The sequence below is a fragment of the Salvelinus fontinalis genome, chromosome 4, assembly GCF_029448725.1.
Source record: "Salvelinus fontinalis isolate EN_2023a chromosome 4, ASM2944872v1, whole genome shotgun sequence".
Classification (NCBI taxonomy): domain Eukaryota; kingdom Metazoa; phylum Chordata; class Actinopteri; order Salmoniformes; family Salmonidae; genus Salvelinus; species Salvelinus fontinalis.
The window spans coordinates 72343914-72362504 of record NC_074668.1 but is presented as its reverse complement, the minus strand read 5'-3'; the positions used below and the strand labels follow the sequence as shown (position 1 = coordinate 72362504).

Here is an 18591-nt window from a genome sequence, read left to right as displayed (position 1 = left end):
TCCGAGCTAGCAATGCATACCAATATTGTGGATCATGAGTAAAAGCCTTTAAAGTGAAGGAAGTGATGTTTGGATGTGGGTCATGAACTGATCGCATTTGAAACTCATGATCCACAATATTCTCTGTACTCTAAGGTCACTGATTGAATGGATAAAGAAATATCTTGCATGTCATACTTTCCCTTCCCTTTGGAACCCTCAAGCACTTTATTTTCTCCAACAGGCCGGTCTCTCCATATCTTAATAATTTGATTGATATTATATAGGTTACTTACAACCGAAGACTAGGTCTATAGGACGTATTTGGTTCTACAAGGTAACACCATAGACTTATAAGTCAATTCACATCCCTTATCAGTCAACCATTGCTTCACAAAGCTGCTGGGAATCCAAAGCAAGCAGGGTCTGTAATGTTGTTCTGCCACCATGTCTGAGGTGAGGATGATGGAGATGTGATAAAGAGGATGCATGGAGGACTTACTGATGCAATTTTACCTGTATTTGTAGCCAATCGGATACACAGAAAACCTCAGGTGGTAAAGCCCATCTACAATACACAATTTTATTACTGATATGTTCTGCTGACTGGAGATGTTTAGGCTACTCATTATGATTATGTTTAGTTGTGTAGGGCAGCCATGTAAACTACAGTGCAGCAGCATGAGCATTGAGGAGTAAAAGTGAGATCAACATAAATAGTATTCAAGTTCTATGATGTTTTTTTGAAATTGGGTTGTTTTTAATAAAGTGTTCCAGTCTCATTCCCCAACTGGACATGCTTTAGGATCATGCAGTCTGTGGTCAAACTAGCTAAATTAATGGTTCCTTTGAGAGATAGTACAGGGTCTCACACATTGACACAGACTTTACTACAAGCTGAGGAAGTGTATGGTGAAGAATATCTACAGCATTTATTTCGACTAGGCTAAATGGAGCAATGGTAAATAAAATGTTTTACCATGATTAAAATATATATGTATTTATCAGTCATTTGTTAAAATGTAAAGCTTATTTTGACAAATTATAGCTTTTGACAAATTATTGTCAGTGTTGCTGACTGTTTTATTTCAAACTACTTAGATCATGAAATGGAATGACTGACATTCGTGTTTGATCCTGAGCCCACTCTTCTTCATCAGTGCTTCTCCTCTCGATTGGAATTCTCATATTCTCATGTAATATTTGGCACATAGGACCCTGCTGTGGGTTTCTGGATTATGACAATTTACTTGTGTTTCATAGGTGCGAGTATAAGGAGCCGTTCTTCACCATGCCCATACTTGGAGCGAGCGGATGGGCGAGGTCTCCTGCCTGCATACATCACTACCTCCTGAAGCTCATTTTTCTTATTTAAGCGACAACCCAGAAAGCATAGATTTGAACGAGAGAGACGTTTCCCCTCTACGCATAAACTCATTACTTTTTACTGTTGGTGGAACGACTGTCCACAAATTATTTAAAACAAATGGGGGCATTTTGGTTCGTGGAGCTGGGCGTATTAATATTATTTCTCCAGGTAAGATTTTTTTAATTCTACTTTAAAAGTAACACGTAATGTAGGCTACGCCATTTACCTGGGAATACATTGGGTACAGTTCAATTGAAATTGAAGGGGCTTTATTGGCATGGGAAACATATGTTTACATTGCCAAAGCAGGTGAAATAGATACTAAACAAAAGTGAAATGAACAATAAAATTAACAGTTAACATTACACTTACAAAAGTTCCAAAATAATGACATTTCAAATGTCATTATGTCTATATACAATGTTGTAATGATTTGCAAATAGTTAAAGTACAAATGGGAAAATAAATAAATATAGGTTGTATTTACATTGGTGTTTTTCACTGGTTGCCCTTTTCTTGTGGCAACAGGTCACAAATATTACTGCTGTGATTGCACACTGTGGTATTTCACCCAATAGATATGGGAGTTTATCACAATTGGATTTGTTTTAGACTTCTTTATGGGTCTGTGTAATCTGAGGGAAATATGTGTCTGTAATATGGTCATAGTATAATTGCATTTCTATGGAAATCTGGTGAATATTTATTTTATGACCTTGTGCAGTTGACTATAAATAATTAAACTGTTTATTTACTTTTTTCCTTTTGTAAGGCTTTCAAACCAGGGTTGTCGGAGGAGTCAAAATGTCTTCCAGGTTTCAATTCAGAAATGTACATTTTCAAAGTGGAAAGAAATCACTTACAAAGTGGCCGGAGTCTTGGGAAAGGTAAGAACTAACTAATGGTAGCTTCCTAACTGTCATACATTTTTGCCCTGTCTTGTGCTAACATCACGTTCAAAACATCTGGGAAGTCGGAAATCTCCAACTTCAGTGTGTTCAAAACTTAGGGGGAAAAACGAGCTCCGATTGGGAAATATCTATTTGAACCTTCAACAAAAAATTGCCCTGAATAATTCATGCTGTTCTGGAAGAAAAGGGTGGTCTCACCTGGTACGAGATGTACCTAATAAACTGGTGAGTGTAATTGAGCTCAGCTGAATAAAATAGAAAGGATACTTTTCCCATTCTGGACCGATTTTCGCATGTGAAGTGGCTATGTTGAGCATAAAAGTGATCATTTGGAACCAGTCCTATACGCTAGATTTAGAGTTGTTTTGTAACTTAGTTGTGAATGATACAAACCTTTTTAGAACGTCTTAGAAATCAAACATATAAACTCAGCAAAAAAAGAAACGTCCCTTTTTCAGGACCCTGTCTTTCAAAGATAATAGGTAAAAATCCAAATAACTTCAAAGATCTTCATTGTAAATGGTTGTAGCCGGCTACATTCTATGATAAATATCTTATATATGATGGCCATGCATCGTCCTTACTTTTTAATTGTAAGCTCATTTACTTATATAGCTGCTAGCCAAATAGCATTGCACTTCTGTTCTCATCTGATCAAAATGAAGCTATATTCTATCGTTTGACACTTTTGTGTGAATGAAAACTATAGTTGCACGCCCCTGATCACTCTATTGTAGCAAAAAACACTGACTTTCAATATAAAATGCAGGTGACATGGTTTAAAACGACGTTTTTTTGTTGTTGATGGTCTGCGTTTTGAATATGCAGATTTCTTAACTCTAAATCGACCTCTGGTGTGACTATAGGCTATTAGTTATTTGATTAAGTCCAAATAAAGCTTGCTGCACACATTGTTCTCTCAAGATATCATATTTTCACCCATCAGACTATTCTCAATTCAATCTTGTCTTTTACAAATATGTCAAAATTGTTTTGATTTAGAATTGTTCATTATCAAATTGGTGGGAGACAAAATACATTGTCATCTGTATGCACTTGAATAGAGACTGGAGGCCACTTTCCCGCAGTTCGTTTTTCACTCCTGCCAGGTAGTCTACTCCGGCTTAATATTAGCAGCTGAGAAATAAATATAGTAGCAGCTGGGATCCTCCTGTTTTTAGTGGCAACCAACTTTGCTTTCACATGGGATTGCATATAGAAATGTCTGGGTTTATAAGAACAATAGTTTCACTCTGCAACAGTCACTGTTTGAGGAGCATGTAGCCTTTTGCTGTGCGACAGGTGATATTCTGCCCAAACTCTATGCCATGGGCTCTCCAACCCAGCTCCTGCAGCTAACCAGTGCTTCATTTGGGAAACAAAGTGAAATCTGTTTGGGAACATTGACAGTAACATGTTTTCCTAACAAAACATATTTGATTAAACTGTTGACAGCCCCTCTATGCACGCTCAAGAACGAAGTGAATGAGAGGGGAGGAGATGGAGACGCACAGTGAGATTCTGTAGCTAAGTTAATGTCAGCCTACTAATTATGAAAATGCCCCGTTATTCATCACCTAGGCCTATATGTTCTCTCCTAGACTCATGGATAGAAAGTTTGGAGTGTAGCATAAGGTAGCCAGTCCATCCAGTTCGCATAATAATACAGGCCCCACGATTACTAGAATTTGTTTAATTTTGGAGTATAGGCTAGACTAATTATGTACCGAAGACATTTTCAGAAAACAAGTTGATATGGTCAGTAGTCTATACCTAGAGCTGTAGTGGTGATCGCATTACCGCCACACTGGCAGAAATGAGGCATGACCGCAGTCAAATACCACCTGACCGTTGAGTCACTGTAATCTCCATTTATCCCCCTCCTGTACTTCCTGTTCACCCATGACTGCGTGCCCATGCACATCTCCAACTCAATCATCGAGTTTGCAGACGACACAACAGTGTTAGGCCTGATTTACCAACAACAACGAGACAGCCAGTTGTAAAACAAATGTGTTTGTGACAGGGGGCGTGATTATTTGTTGTTCTGGACTTCAGCTTTACCACCTACATCTTTCTTTAATTTGTTCAAAACTTTGGTGACAACCGCCATCTTGCCTAAAGAGTGGTAGTTGCTGTACCTCTACCTACCTACCTGATTCTCTAATACCTAACTACAGTGCCTTGCAAAAGTATTCGTCCCCTTGGCATTTTTCTTATATTGTTGCATGACAGCCTGTAATTTAAATTGATTTATATTTGGATTTCATGTAATGGACATACGCAAAATAGTCTAAATTGGTGAAATTAAAAAAATTACTTGTTTCAAAAAATGGAAGGGAAAAAAACAAAAAGAAAACTGAAATGTGGTGCGTGCTTATGTATTCACCCCCTTTGCTATGAAGGCCCTAAATAAGATTTGGTGCAACCAATTACCTTCAGAAGTCACATAATTATTTAAAGTCCACCTGGGTGCAATCTAAGTGTCACATGATCTGTCACATGATCTCAGTATATACTATACACCTGTTCTGAAAGGCCCCAGAGTCTGCACCACCAATAAGCAAGGGGCACCACCAAGCAAGCGGCACCATGAAGACCAAGGAGCTCTCCAAACAGGTCTGGGACAAAGTTGTGGAGAAGTAAAGATCAGGGTTGGGTTATAAAAAAATATCAGAAACTTTGAACAACCCACGGAACACCATTAAATCCATTATTACAAAATGGAAAGAATATGGCACCACAACAAACCTGCCAAGAGAGGGCCGCCCACCAGAACTCATGGACCTGGCAAGGAGGACATTAATCAGAAAGGCAACAAAGAGACCAAAGATAACCCTGAAGGAGCTGCAAAGCTCCACAGTGGAGATTGGAGTATCTGTCCATAGTACCACTTTAAGCCATACACTCCACAGAGCTGGGCTTTACGGAAGAGTGGCCAGAAACAAGCCATTGCTTAAAGAAAAAAATAAGCAAACACATTTAGTGTTCGCCAAAAGACATGGGGGAGACTCCCCAAACATATGGAAGAAGGTACTCTGGTCAGATGAGACTAAAATTGAGCTTTTTTGGCCACCAAGGAGAACGCTAAGTCTGGTGCAAACCCAACATCTCTCATCACCCCAAGAACACCATCCCCACAGTGAAGCATGGTGGTGGCAGCATCATGCTGTGGGGATGTTTTTCATCGGCCGGGACTGGGAAACTGGTCATAATTGAAAGAATGACGGAGGGTGCTAAATACAGGGAAATTCTTGAGGGAAACCTGTTTCAGTCTTCCAGAGATTTGAGACTGGGACGGAGATTCCCCTTCCAGCAGGACAATGACCCTAAGAATACTGCTAAAGAAACACTCGAGTGGTTTTAAGGGGAAACATTTAAATACCTTGGAATGGCCTAGTCAAAGCCCAGACCTAAATCCAATTGAGAATTTGTGGTAGGACTTAAAGATTGCTGTACACCAGCGGAATCCATCCAACTTGAAGGAGCTCGAGCAGTATTTTCTTGAAGAATGGGCAAAAATCCCAGTGGCTAGATGTGCCAAGCTAAGAGACATACCTCGTGACTTGCAGCTGAAATTGCTGCAAAAGGTTGCTCGACAAAGTATTGACTTTGGGGGGGTGAATAGTTATGCACGCTCAAGTTCTGTTTTGTTGTCTAATTTCTTCTTTGTTTTAAAATAAAAAATATTTTGCATCTTGAAAGCGGTAGGCATGTTGTGTAAATCAAACCCCCTAAAAACCCATTTTAATTCCATGTTGTAAGGCGACAAAATAGGAAAAATGCCAAGGGGGGGGTGAATACTTTAGCAAGCCAAAGAATGAGCAGAAAGCAGAAGTGGGTACTGTGGCATACATCCAGTTCAGTTTTACTTCTGAAAACCACACTTCCATATCTTTCTCAACCACACATTTCTTGTTTTGTGCCATTCCACAATTTCTGCAGAACATTTAGCCAGTTCATTAGGCTGGAAAGAGGTGTATTGATTTGGGGTTTCTAAATAATACTCAATCAACTATTGTAAGCTAATAGGAGCATAATGAGACATTCAGACCTCTTTGTATAGCTAGGCCTATGCCTCAGGATGTTTCTAGTAGTCATGTGAAACCAGATGTTGCTGCCTGTCCTTGAGTCTCAACCCAGGGCTGGGCAAGTCAACCCTGCTCTCTGTCCACACAGGATGATTCTAGTAGACTACTTGTATACCATGACAGCTTAATCTCTACCTGGTATATTGTTCTTGCACAGTACTAGTTATACATGTCATGTTAATAATTACATGAGTATATGGGTCAATTTACTCCTTTGCAAGTCCGACATGTTGAGGGTTTTTACATTGTGCAAATAATAAGTCCTGCATAATGTCTTTGCAGCAGATCAGAACTGCGATCATGAGGCGACTAGGCCTAGGTTTGTTTTAGGCCATTTTGCTGCTTTGTTACTATGACCAGTATTCCATTTATACATTTACTGAGAGAGTCTGTGGTGGCTCTCAGTTTCTCACAAGAAGGCACTGATGGAATATGACTCCTGATATGAATTTGAAATGAATGCAACAGTGCTGTAAATCTGCTCCTGTTGTTGAATTGCTTTCAATGGTTACTTTTTAGGCCCATGTGTATTATGGTTGCGATATTTAAAAAAAAAAAAAAATGTTATCCTCTGACCACCTTTCTCTTTGACCTTGCAGTGGTTTTTGATGACTGCACCAGCCGTACCAGCTTTCTCTTTCACTCCGAGGATTCACGCTTCAAAGTAGATGGCGACGGGACGCTGAAACTGAAGAGGGGGCTGACTCTGCATAATGGACATAAGGAGTTCTATGTCTCTACCCAGTCCAAGGGCAAGAAGATCATGGTTCCAGTCAGAGTGCTGCATGAGGCCAGACATGGCCACAACCACAATCACCATGAGATGACCACCCAGCCCAAGGTATATGACTGGTTAAATTAATGAGACTATGGTGTCCTCTAGTGGATAGATGGGCAACTGCATCTCTGGAAGTGTTTCAATGACATGTATAGCTGGAAATATTCTGTAATTGAAACTGATTTTTTTTTTCAGGTCAATTGAAGTTTGATGGCAGTTTTTGTCAAATGCTCTATGTATTTTGGTGCTTGTAAAACCATAGACTTGATATTTCATGGTTTTTGTTTCAATTCCACAGCCAGGAGAAAGTCTGTCTCTACCTGTTCTGAACTTCCCCAAGTCTTCAGGAGGTCTGAAAAGAAGGAAGAGGGACTGGATCATTCCTCCCATCAACTTCCCAGAGAATGACCGAGGCCCGTTCCCCAAGAATATGGTGCAGGTAAGTGTCTTGTAGGTTAAGGATCGTTTTTCCATGACTTTAATATCAGTGTTGGACATTTCGTCAGTGATGTGAATTCTATTATCCTTGTAAACCAGATCAGGTCCAACAATGATAAAGAGGTGAAGATCCAGTACAGCATCACTGGCGCTGGGGCAGACCTACCTCCTGTGGGACTCTTCACTGTGGACAAAAACTCTGGAACTCTCTATGTGACCCAGCCTTTGGACAGGGAGAAAAAAGACAAATACATTGTACGGTTTGCGTATCCTAATTTTCTTCCCTTGACTTAATTGAAAACTGATTTATATGTAGTTTTAAACTAATGTTTGTCGTTACTTTTCTCTCTAGCTCCTAGTCCATGCTGTTGCAGTGGGTGCAGGTACAGCTGAGGATCCCATGGAGATCATTGTGAAAGTCATTGATATGAATGACAACAAACCTGAATTTACCCAAGATCCATTTACGGGAACAGTCCCTGGGGCATCAAAACCAGGTATGTTGTTCACACACACTCAGTATTTACAATACTTAATGATGTTTTATAAGGAGAATTATGCTAGGACGATTCAGATTTTTTTTTTTCCTCACTCTGTACAGGTGACGAGGTCATGCAGATAACGGCCACTGATGCTGATGAGGAGGGCTCTGACAATTCTGATGTCAGATACACCATTATCAGTCAGGAGCCTCCACTACCAAGCCCCAACATGTTTGTCATCAACCCTGTGACTGGAGGGATTCGGGTTAACGCACCTGGGTTGAACAGAGAGGTTGTTCTTCAAATCAATAGTCTTGTCGATCACTTATTCATTGTGTACATTCTACATGCATTACATTTGTGATTCTGATTAAATTTACTACTTAATTTGTTTCAGAAATTTACCAAATATACTTTGGAAATCCAAGCTGCCGATATGGAGGGAAATGGCCTTACCAGCGTTGGCAAAGCCATCATTACAGTAACGGACAGCAATGACAACGCGCCACAGTTTGTGACGCCTTCGGTAAGCACATTTCTGAAGGCAACATTTTAAATTGCAGCCTTACAACCGTTTTAACACATAATGGAATTACCCTTTGTTGCTTTATAATCATGCTTCTCTCCTTTGCAGTACACCGTGTCAATCCCAGAGAATAAAGTGGATGCCTTGGTGGTGAAAATGCCCGTGACTGATGGAGATGAGCCTCACTCCTCTGCCTGGGCCACCACCTACAAGATAGTTGACGGGGACCCTCAAGGCCTTTTCCATGTGTGCACAGGCCCCAGCAAGCTGGAGGGCATCATTATGACAGTAAAAGTATGTTAAATTCCTCTCCAATAGATATATTTGAGCTGCTACTCTGGGGGCGTAGCAAAAGCAACCTGTCAATATAGCTTTTCAGCTGCTATTCTGGAATGGTATCCTGGAGGAAGCAATTTTCACTCCCCTTCGTATTTATTTGGACAGTGACGCTAAAACGTTTTAATTTGACTCTATACTCTAGCATTTTTTTATTTGAGATACAATGTTTTATGAGGCGACAGTACACAATGTCACCTTTTAATTTGAGGGTATTTTCATACATATCTGTTTTAACGTTTAGAAATGAAAGTACTTTATGTTTCTAGTCCCCCCATTTTGAAGGTGTCATAAGTATTTGGACAAATTCACTAATGGTGTATAAAAGTAGTCAAAGGTTTAGTCCCGTATTCCTAGCACGCAATGACTACATCAAGTTTTCGTTGTTTCTGATTATGTTGTGCCCAATAGACCCTTTTCCAGTTCATGACACACTGACGTCACACACAGTTGCACGCGACTCTTGGCGGCAGAGAAAGCCATCGCCTTCTGCGCCCATTCCTCATAGCCTAGATTTCAATTTGTATTACTTCTATACAAAATAACTTTTTGGGGTTCTCATAAGCTTACAATGATGTTTTGATTCTTGCTTGAACAGTCGCTAAGGTTATATTTGGTTGTGGTCATTGCAAAATAGCTGGAAATATTCTGTCATTGAAACTTATTTATTTAAAAAAATGTTATGTTAAGATATGATGTTTGATGGCAGTTTTTGTAAAATGCTCCATATATGTATTTTGGTGCTTGTAAAACCATAGACTTGATATTTCATGGTTTGTTTCAATTCCACAGCCAGGAGAAAGTCTGTCTCTACCTGTTCTGAACTTCCCCAAGTCTTCAGGAGGTCTGAAAAGAAGGAAGAGGGACTGGGTCATTCCTCCCATCAACTTCCCAGAGAATGACCGAGGCCCGTTCCCCAAGAATATGGTGCAGGTAAGTGTCTTGTAGGTTAAGGATAGTTTTTCCATGACTTTAATATCAGTGTTGGACATTTCGTCAGTGATGTGAATGCTATTATCCTTGTAAACCAGATCAGGTCCAACAATGATAAAGAGGTGAAGATCCAGTACAGCATCACTGGCGCTGGGGCAGACCTACCTCCTGTGGGACTCTTCACTGTGGACAAAAACTCTGGAACTCTCTATGTGACCCAGCCTTTGGACAGGGAGAAAAAAGACAAATACATTGTACGGTTTGCGTATCCTAATTTTCTTCCCTTGACTTAATTGAAAACTGATTTATATGTAGTTTTAAACTAATGTTTGTCGTTACTTTTCTCTCTAGCTCCTAGTCCATGCTGTTGCAGTGGGTGCAGGTACAGCTGAGGATCCCATGGAGATCATTGTGAAAGTCATTGATATGAATGACAACAAACCTGAATTTACCCAAGATCCATTTACGGGAACAGTCCCTGGGGCATCAAAACCAGGTATGTTGTTCACACACACTCAGTATTTACAATGCTTAACGATGTGATGTTTTTTAAGAAAAATTATGCTATATTTTGCTATAATTATTTTCACTCTGTTCAGGTGACGAGGTCATGCGGGTAACGGCCCCTGATGCTGATGAGGAGGGCTCTGCCAATTCTGATGTCAGATACACCATTATCAGTCAGGAGCCTCCACTACCAAGCACCAACATGTTTGTCATCAACCCTGTGACCGGAGGGATTCGGGTTAACGCAGCTGGGTTGGACAGAGAGGTTGGTCTCTTTTCAAATCAATAGTCTTGTTGATCATTTACTCATTGTGTATATTCTACTTGCGTTACATTTGTGACCCTGACTTAATTTGCTACTTAATTTGTTTCAGAAAATTCCCAAATATACTTTGGCAATCCAAGCTGCCGATATGGAGGGAAATGGCCTTACCAGCGTTGGCAAAGCCATCATTACAGTAACGGACAGCAATGACAACGCGCCTTCGGTAAGCACATTTCTGAAGACAATTTCAAATTGAAGCCTTACAACTGTTTTAAAACACAATGGAATTGCCCTCTGTTTGTTGCTTTATAATCATGCTTCTCTCCTTTGCAGTACACCGTGTCAGTTTCAGATATTAACCTGTCTGGCACCGGGGTTCCGCTAGCGGAACTCCTCCCACATTCCACTGAAAAGGCAGAGCGCAAAATTCAAAATATATTTTTGAGAAATATTTAACTTTCACACATTAACAAGTCCAATACAGCAAATGAAAGATACACATCTTGTGAATCCAGTCAACATGTCCGATTTTTAAAATGTTTTACAGCGAAAACACCACATATATTTATGTTAGTTCACCACCAAATACAAAAAAGGACAGACATTTTTCACAGCACAGGTAGCATGCACAAAGCCAACCTAACTAACCAAGAACCAACCAAACTAACCAAGAAACAACTTCATCAGATGACAGTCTTATAACATGTTATACAATAAATCTATGTTTTGTTCGAAAAATGTGCATATTTGAGGTATAAATCAGTTCTACATTGCAGCTACCATCACAGCTACCGTCAGAAATAGCACCGAAGCAGCCAGAGTAATTACAGACACCAACATCAAATACCTAAATACTCATCATAAAACATTTCTGAAAAATCGATGGTGTACAGCAAATTAAAGACAAACATCTTGTGAATCCAGCCAATATTTCCGATTTTTTAAGTGTTTTACAGCGAAAACACAATATAGCATTATATTAGCTTACTACAATAGCCTACCACACTACCGCATTCATTCATCAAGGCATGTTAGCGATAGCAATAGGCACGTTAGCGATAGCGAATAAACCAGCAAAATATATTAATTTTCACTAACCTTCATAAACCTTCATCAGATGACAGTCCTATAACATCAGGTTATACATACACTTATGTTTTGTTCGAAAATGTGCATATTTAGAGCTGAAATCAGTGGTTATACATTGTGCTAACGTAGCATCTTTTTCCCAGAATGTGCGGATATTTTTATGACACTCAACTATTCTGACCAAATAACTATTCATAAACGTTACTAGAAAATACATGTTGTATAGGAAATTATAGATACACTAGTTCTTAATGCAATCGCCGTGTTAGAATTCTAAAAATAACTTCATTACGACATCCAGCTTAGTTATAGCGAGAGAGTACCCAAAATCTGGGCGCAAACTACTATTTCACATGTTCGACAGATATATGAAATAGCATCATAAAATGGGTCCTACTTTTGATGATCTTCCATCAGAATGTTGTACAAGGGGTCCTTTGTCCAGAACAATCGTTGTTTGGTTTTAGAATGTCCTCTTCTCCAGTCAATTAGCACGGAAAGCTAGCAAAGTAGCGCGAAGCTCTCCTTCCTGAACAAAGGCACACAACGCAACACGCCTAACGTCCCGAATAAATTTCAATAATCTAATAAAACTATATTGAAAAAACATACTTTACGATGATATTGTCACATTTATCAAATAAAATCAAAGCCGGAGATATTAGTCGTCTATAACGACAGCTTTTCAGAAGGCAATACCAGGTCCCTTCTCGCGCGCTCCAGAAAACAGGAAACTGGTGACACGTCATGCCAAGAGATTTTGTTCGACCCCAGATCAAGTTATACACTCCATTTCTTCTCTCACTGCCTGTCGACATCTAGTGGAAGACATTTGAAGTGCATGTATACTAATAAATATCAAGGACATTTATAGGCAGGCCCTAGAACAGAGCATCGATTTCAGATTTTCCACTTCCTGTCAGGAAGTTTGCTGCAAAATGAGTTCTGTTTTACTCACAGATATAATTCAAACTCCTCTACCTGTTCCACCACCTACAAGATAGTTGACGGGGACCCTCAAGGCCTTTTCAGTGTGAGCACAGGCCCTAGCAACCTGGAGGGCATCATTACAACAGCCAAGGTATGTTGAAATTTTTTCCTATAGATATCTATATATATTTGAGCTGCTACTCTGGAGGTGTAGCAAAAGCAGCCTGTCAATGTAGCTTTTTAGCTGCTACTCTGGAATGATTTCCTGAAGGAATTATCTTGCACTCCCCTTCCTATTTATTTGGACTGTAAGGCTGAAATTTTTTAATTTGACTCTATACTCTAGCATTTTTTAAATTTGAGATCCAATGTTTTATGAGGCGACAGTACACAATGTGACCTTTCTATTTGAGGGTATTTTCATACATATCTGTTTTAACGTTTAGAAATGAAAGTACTTTATGTATCTAGCCCCCCCATTTTGAAGGTGTAGTAAGTATTTGGACAAATTCACTAATGGTGTATTAAAGTAGTCAAAAGTGTAGTATTTTGGTCCCATATTCCTAGCACACAATGATTACATCAAGTTTGACTCTACTTTGCTTTCATTGTTTCTGATTATGTTGTGCCCAATAGACCCTTGAGTTGCGCGCGACTCTTGGCGGCAGTAAGAAAGTCATCGCCACTTGCGCCAATTCAACATGGCCTAGATTTAAATGTATTACTTTATTACTTCTAAACAAAATCACGTTTTGGGGTTCTCATACGCTTACAATCAGTGGCGATTTTAGCATGTACATCTTGGTGGGCAATCAAAACAAAAATGTGGGATGCATGCCAGCAAAGCCACTACACAATACATGAATTGTGCTATAACGGTGAACACGTTGTTAGGGCCTACATAAAGCTGTCCCAACAGCAGAGTGCCATCAGCAGTCCCAACACCTTATCACTGCTACACCTGGCTATCAGCAGAGCCTTGTCTGGCAGCGAAACAGTTCATTCAGCCACATTTACTGCCTTTTTAAAAAATCAGGCTGACTTGCTTAAACAAATGTGGTTTCTACTGACAATTGAGATGTACAAACTATGGCATAAGGGGATGACAAGCGGATAAGAAGCAATCTGTAATTTCGATTAAGACATGAACGAGCAAGCTAGGACGAACATAGTCGATATAACTATTTGATCAGCACTTTTTAAATGTACAGCGACAGAATTCAGAACATGGGCAGTTCTTAAAGTGTTGTCCCTGTACACCAAGTCAGAACCGTATGATAAATAAAAGGGGCTTATAAGCAGACAATGAAAGCTCTTATAATATTAAATGATTACATTTCTCTAAAACAGGTTATAGGCTACATGTGCACCACCAAGTCAGAACAGTAGGAGAAAATAAGAGGTGAGAATAGACCAAAGTTCCGGATTTACAATTCTGAGTTGGATGACCGTAAAAAACGTATTTTCCCAGTCGGAGCTGTTTTTCCCCCCCGAGTTCCTAGTTGTCTTGAAATCACTAAAGTCAAATTTCGCGTTAACAGTTTTGAGCGCGGCACAAATCATGCTTCATTGACAGCATGGCCAATGTTGAATGTTTATCATTTTAAGCTTGGAAAAGAAACCCTTAATCCTAGACTTGAGACCACACAGACACTCCACTGAATAGCAGGCTAGTGATTGCTTTGTAATGCTTGCAGTTAGCCACTGATTCCTTCCAAACCACTCATTGTTGAATTTTCCATTTCAACTTGTTGTGTAATGTTTGGCCGATGAGCACCGATACGTCTTATCTGTAATTTCCCTTCATATGACAAGGATTAAAAAGGATTTGCCAGTAAATTGTCAACTTGATTCATGATGATGACCGCTAGTTTAGAGTTTGTAACTATAATCAGTCCAATCAAAGCTACTGTAGATATAACATGATTTGACGTCATTTTATCTGTGGCCAATGACCTTGAGCCTTCTTGGATGGGCACTTCTAATGTAACTCTATGGCAGCACCCAAGGGGCTTGAATTTTCTAGCTCTACCCTTAGACTTGGAGGTGACGTAGTTTCCCCATGAGTGACAGAACACTGAGCCAATCACGGCGCAACTAGAGAATATTACCAACACCTACTGTACGCTCCGTATTTTCCACTGGCTGCCCCAGCACTGCAGAAAGCACTGAGCTAGGCTGGAACACCTGCATTTTGGAGCTGCCTTACTCAGGAAATAAATCAATGATTTTTTTTCTTTACATTGTTTGCAAACTGATATGTTACACGTATTAATGTCATAATAACATGCAAAACGGGCAAGCCAAAAAAATAAACACTGTCTTGCTTGGACAGTCGCTAAGGTTATATTTGATTGTGGTCTTTGCAAAATTATCTATTTTGGATGCAGCAGTTGTTAGCTAGAATGCTTACGCTTATTGATATAGGCTGTAGCAAAAGCTAGCCAAAGAGCCATTTTACTGGTTGAAGTGTTTAAAAAAAAAAGTATAATGCAGTTGATTTGCGATGATGACACAAACATATTAAGCAGGCATTCCTACGAGTCCAATTATAATCCAAAAGTAGTGTGAATTGCACTCGTAAACAACATGTAGAGATGCTTTTTTTTGCCGTCGTTCTGTAAGAACTCCCCCTTGTTCTGCCACAACTTGCACGCATCGCACTTGTGCATTAATGTTTGCAAACACAAAAAGGGGATACTAGTCAGTTGTACAACTGAATGCATTCAACTGAAATGTGTCTTCCGCATTTAACCCAACCCCTCTGAATCAGAGAGGTGCGGAGGGCTGCCTTAATCAACATCCATGTCTTCGGTGCTTGGGGAACAGTGGGTTAACTCCCTTGCTCAGGTGCAGAACAGAAGATTTTTACCTTGTCAGCTCAGGGATTCAATCCAGCAACCTTTTGGTTACTGGCCCAACGCTCTAACCACTAGGCTGCCTGACGTCCGAAAGGGTCTATAGAAATGAATGGTAAGTAATGTATTGTCATTTGGGAGTCTATTTTATTGTAAATGAGAATAGAACGCTTCTACATTAATGTGGATGATAGCATTATTGTGGATAATCATGACTAAATCTTGAATCACGTTGAGTGAGAGTTCGATATCATACCCCTCATACCCCCCCCCAAAAAAAGTATAACCTCCCCTGTTATTATTGGTAATGGTGAGATGTTAAAGAATAGAAAGGAAAGGGGGATGCCTAGTCAGGTTAGAATGTTTTGGGGGTATGATCTTTATGTTTCTCACTCACATCATTATTCAGGATTATCCGTAATCATGGTAGCATCCACATTAATGTAAAATTGTTCAGAAACATTTTTATTTATAATAAAAGTGATTCTTATTTACAATTAATTTCTATTGGGCACAACATAATCCAAAACAAAACCAACACACTGAAAATGCATCCAACAAGTTTGTAGTCGCAGGCTTGATGTAGTCATTGCGTGCTAGGAATATGAAACCAAATACTATACTTTTGACAAGTTTAATACACTATGTGAATTTGTCCTTATACCTAAGACACCTTCAAATGGGGGGACTAGATACATAAAGTGCTTACATTTTATAAACGGTAAAACATATTTATGGAAAGACCCTAAAATAAAAGTCACGGTATGAACTGTCGCTTCATATGAAACATTTGATCTAAAATGCTGGAGTATAGAGCAAAATAAAATGTTTTGGCTACACTGTCCATATATGCTTGTAGATATAAACACCATTATCCTGATTCTATAATGTCTGAAGGATTCCTATGCTGATGGGCTTTTCTGTTCTTTCAACACAGCCACTTGACTTTGAGAAGAACAACAAGTACACTCTGCTGGTCATTGTGCAGAATGAAGTCCCATTTGCAATCAGCCTGCCCACCTCCACTGCTACTGTTGTAGTGAATGTGGAGGATGTGAATGAAGCTCCAGTCTTCACCCCAGTGGAGAAGATTATCAGGAAACCTGAGGACCTCCCTGTTGACAGTGACCTGGTTCTGTACCCAGCCACAGACCCAGACACTGCAAGGAGTCAGAAAGTCTCGTAAGATTAGAACTACATTTAAAATGTCTTATGCTTTGTAAGATTTGAAGAGGGGGACATTTTTCAAATGACGACTGTACAGGTTGTAAGCAATGCTTTTAAAAAAAATTTTTTTTACATTTACTACACAGATACAAGATACGCAATGATCCTGCTGGATGGCTAAGTATTAACAAAGACACTGGGCTGATCAAAGTCAAGAGCCTAATGGACAGAGAATCCACTTTTGTCCAAAACAACAAATACTCTGTTATTGTTCTGGGCATCGACAACGGTATTTAAATTTTCACTTTTTCTAATGTTAATATTTAAAATTTAGTAAAAGACCACACCCTAAACTTGACCCTTTGAGTAACAGTGCTCTAATTTGGATATGCAGATGAAATCCCGGCAACTGGCACTGGCACCCTTATCATAGAGCTGGAGGATGTGAATGATAATGCTCCAACTATCGACGAGAGTGTGATCAAGGTCTGCAACAAGGAGTCCTCCCCACAGCTGCTGTCAGTCACTGATAAAGACGGCGCGGGCTTTGCTGCTCCATACACCGTACAGCTTCAGGGGTTGTCCCAATCTAACTGGACTGCCAGAATGAACGACACAAGTATGCATTGGTTTTTCCCAGAACTACAGTACTATTCCCCCTTTTAACAATATATGTTACCCGTTTTCCATTTCAGAGACTGGCATTATCCTGACTCTGAAGACTATGTTGGACAGTGGAGATTACACGGTTGTCCTGAGAGTGTCTGACAACCAGGGCCTATACCATGACAGCACCGTCCAGGTCTCCGTGTGTGACTGCAAAGGAGCAGATGTCCAGTGCACCGATAAAGCTGTAGCAGGCTTCGGCCTCTAGCATTCTGGGAATTCTAGGAGCAGTATTACTACTCCTATGTAAGTTGTTCATTTGTTTAACCCGGCACTAAAGTGTTTGGTCAGTGCTGTCCTCGAAGCGTACGTATGTAATTGTTAATACACAGTGAAGTGCTAGTGTGTTAAGGCTCTGTTTGTTGTGCTCCAGTGTTGTCTCTTCTGCTGCTCATGTTCCTGAGGAAGAGAGGTGGTGAGAAGGAGCCTCAGGAGGACGATGTCATCTACTACTATGACGAGGAGGGAGGTGGGGAGGATGACCAGTTGAAAGGGAGAACTCACCAGACTAGCTCAGAACAAGCCCATTAGGTTCTCCCTATAAAGACTATCCTTAAGCATGACATTTATTTTACTGAAAGCCAAATCAGCTTTAGGATTTATTTGTTAACTGAGATTAATTAACAAGCTCAATAATTGCTTTTAAAAATGTTTGATGAACATCTAAGTTTGGGTCTTTTTTATCATTGTTTTTTCTTTCTTGCTTCTGAAGAGTGAATTATGTATATTTTTTAATAAAGGATATCCCTTTAGTACAATGATGGACATGTGATAGGTTGTAATTTATTTAATAATATATATATATATTTTTGGCAAAATTATTCAAATTCACTGCTAAGGTACTAGATGGCGATGATTGACTGGAAGAGGTCTGGGTCGATGAATGATGACATTTCCTTGTCCCACAGAACAGATTGTAAAAGCTATAGTTAAGCAATAAGACCTGAGGGGGTGTGGTATATGGCCAATATACCGCGGCGAAAGGGCTGTTCTAAACCTCAGCTGAATCTGGTGATGAATGCTGTGGCTGTTGAACAAGTTGAGGAGTCTAAATTACTTGGCGTTAGCTTAGATTGTAAACTGTCTTGGTCAAAACATATAGATTCAATGGTTGTAAAGATGGGGAGGAGGTCTAGCCGTAATAAAGAGATGCTCTGCTTTTTTTGACACCACACTCCAAAAAGCAAGTTCTGCAGGCTCTAGTTTTGTCTAATCTTGATTATTGTCAGGTTGTGTGGTCGAGTGCTGCAAGGAAAGACAGCTAAG

The 18591-nt window shown here is 39.8% G+C and overlaps 1 protein-coding gene across 1 annotated transcript; it reads left to right on the top strand.

The window, feature by feature from the left end:
* Nucleotides 1-1365: 1365 nt before the first annotated feature.
* LOC129854331 (B-cadherin-like) lies at nucleotides 1366-18086 on the top strand. Its single transcript, XM_055921263.1, is given in 21 exon segments — nucleotides 1366-1516; nucleotides 2121-2235; nucleotides 6950-7191; nucleotides 7427-7567; nucleotides 7666-7821; nucleotides 7919-8063; nucleotides 8168-8340; nucleotides 8446-8574; nucleotides 8683-8868; nucleotides 9703-9843; nucleotides 9942-10097; nucleotides 10195-10339; nucleotides 10443-10615; nucleotides 10725-10838; nucleotides 12705-12785; nucleotides 16430-16674; nucleotides 16806-16948; nucleotides 17054-17278; nucleotides 17355-17530; nucleotides 17532-17571; nucleotides 17699-18086. Coding segments are annotated over 21 exon segments (3135 nt in total). The 5' UTR covers nucleotides 1366-1465; the 3' UTR covers nucleotides 17857-18086.
* Nucleotides 18087-18591: the final 505 nt, after the last annotated feature.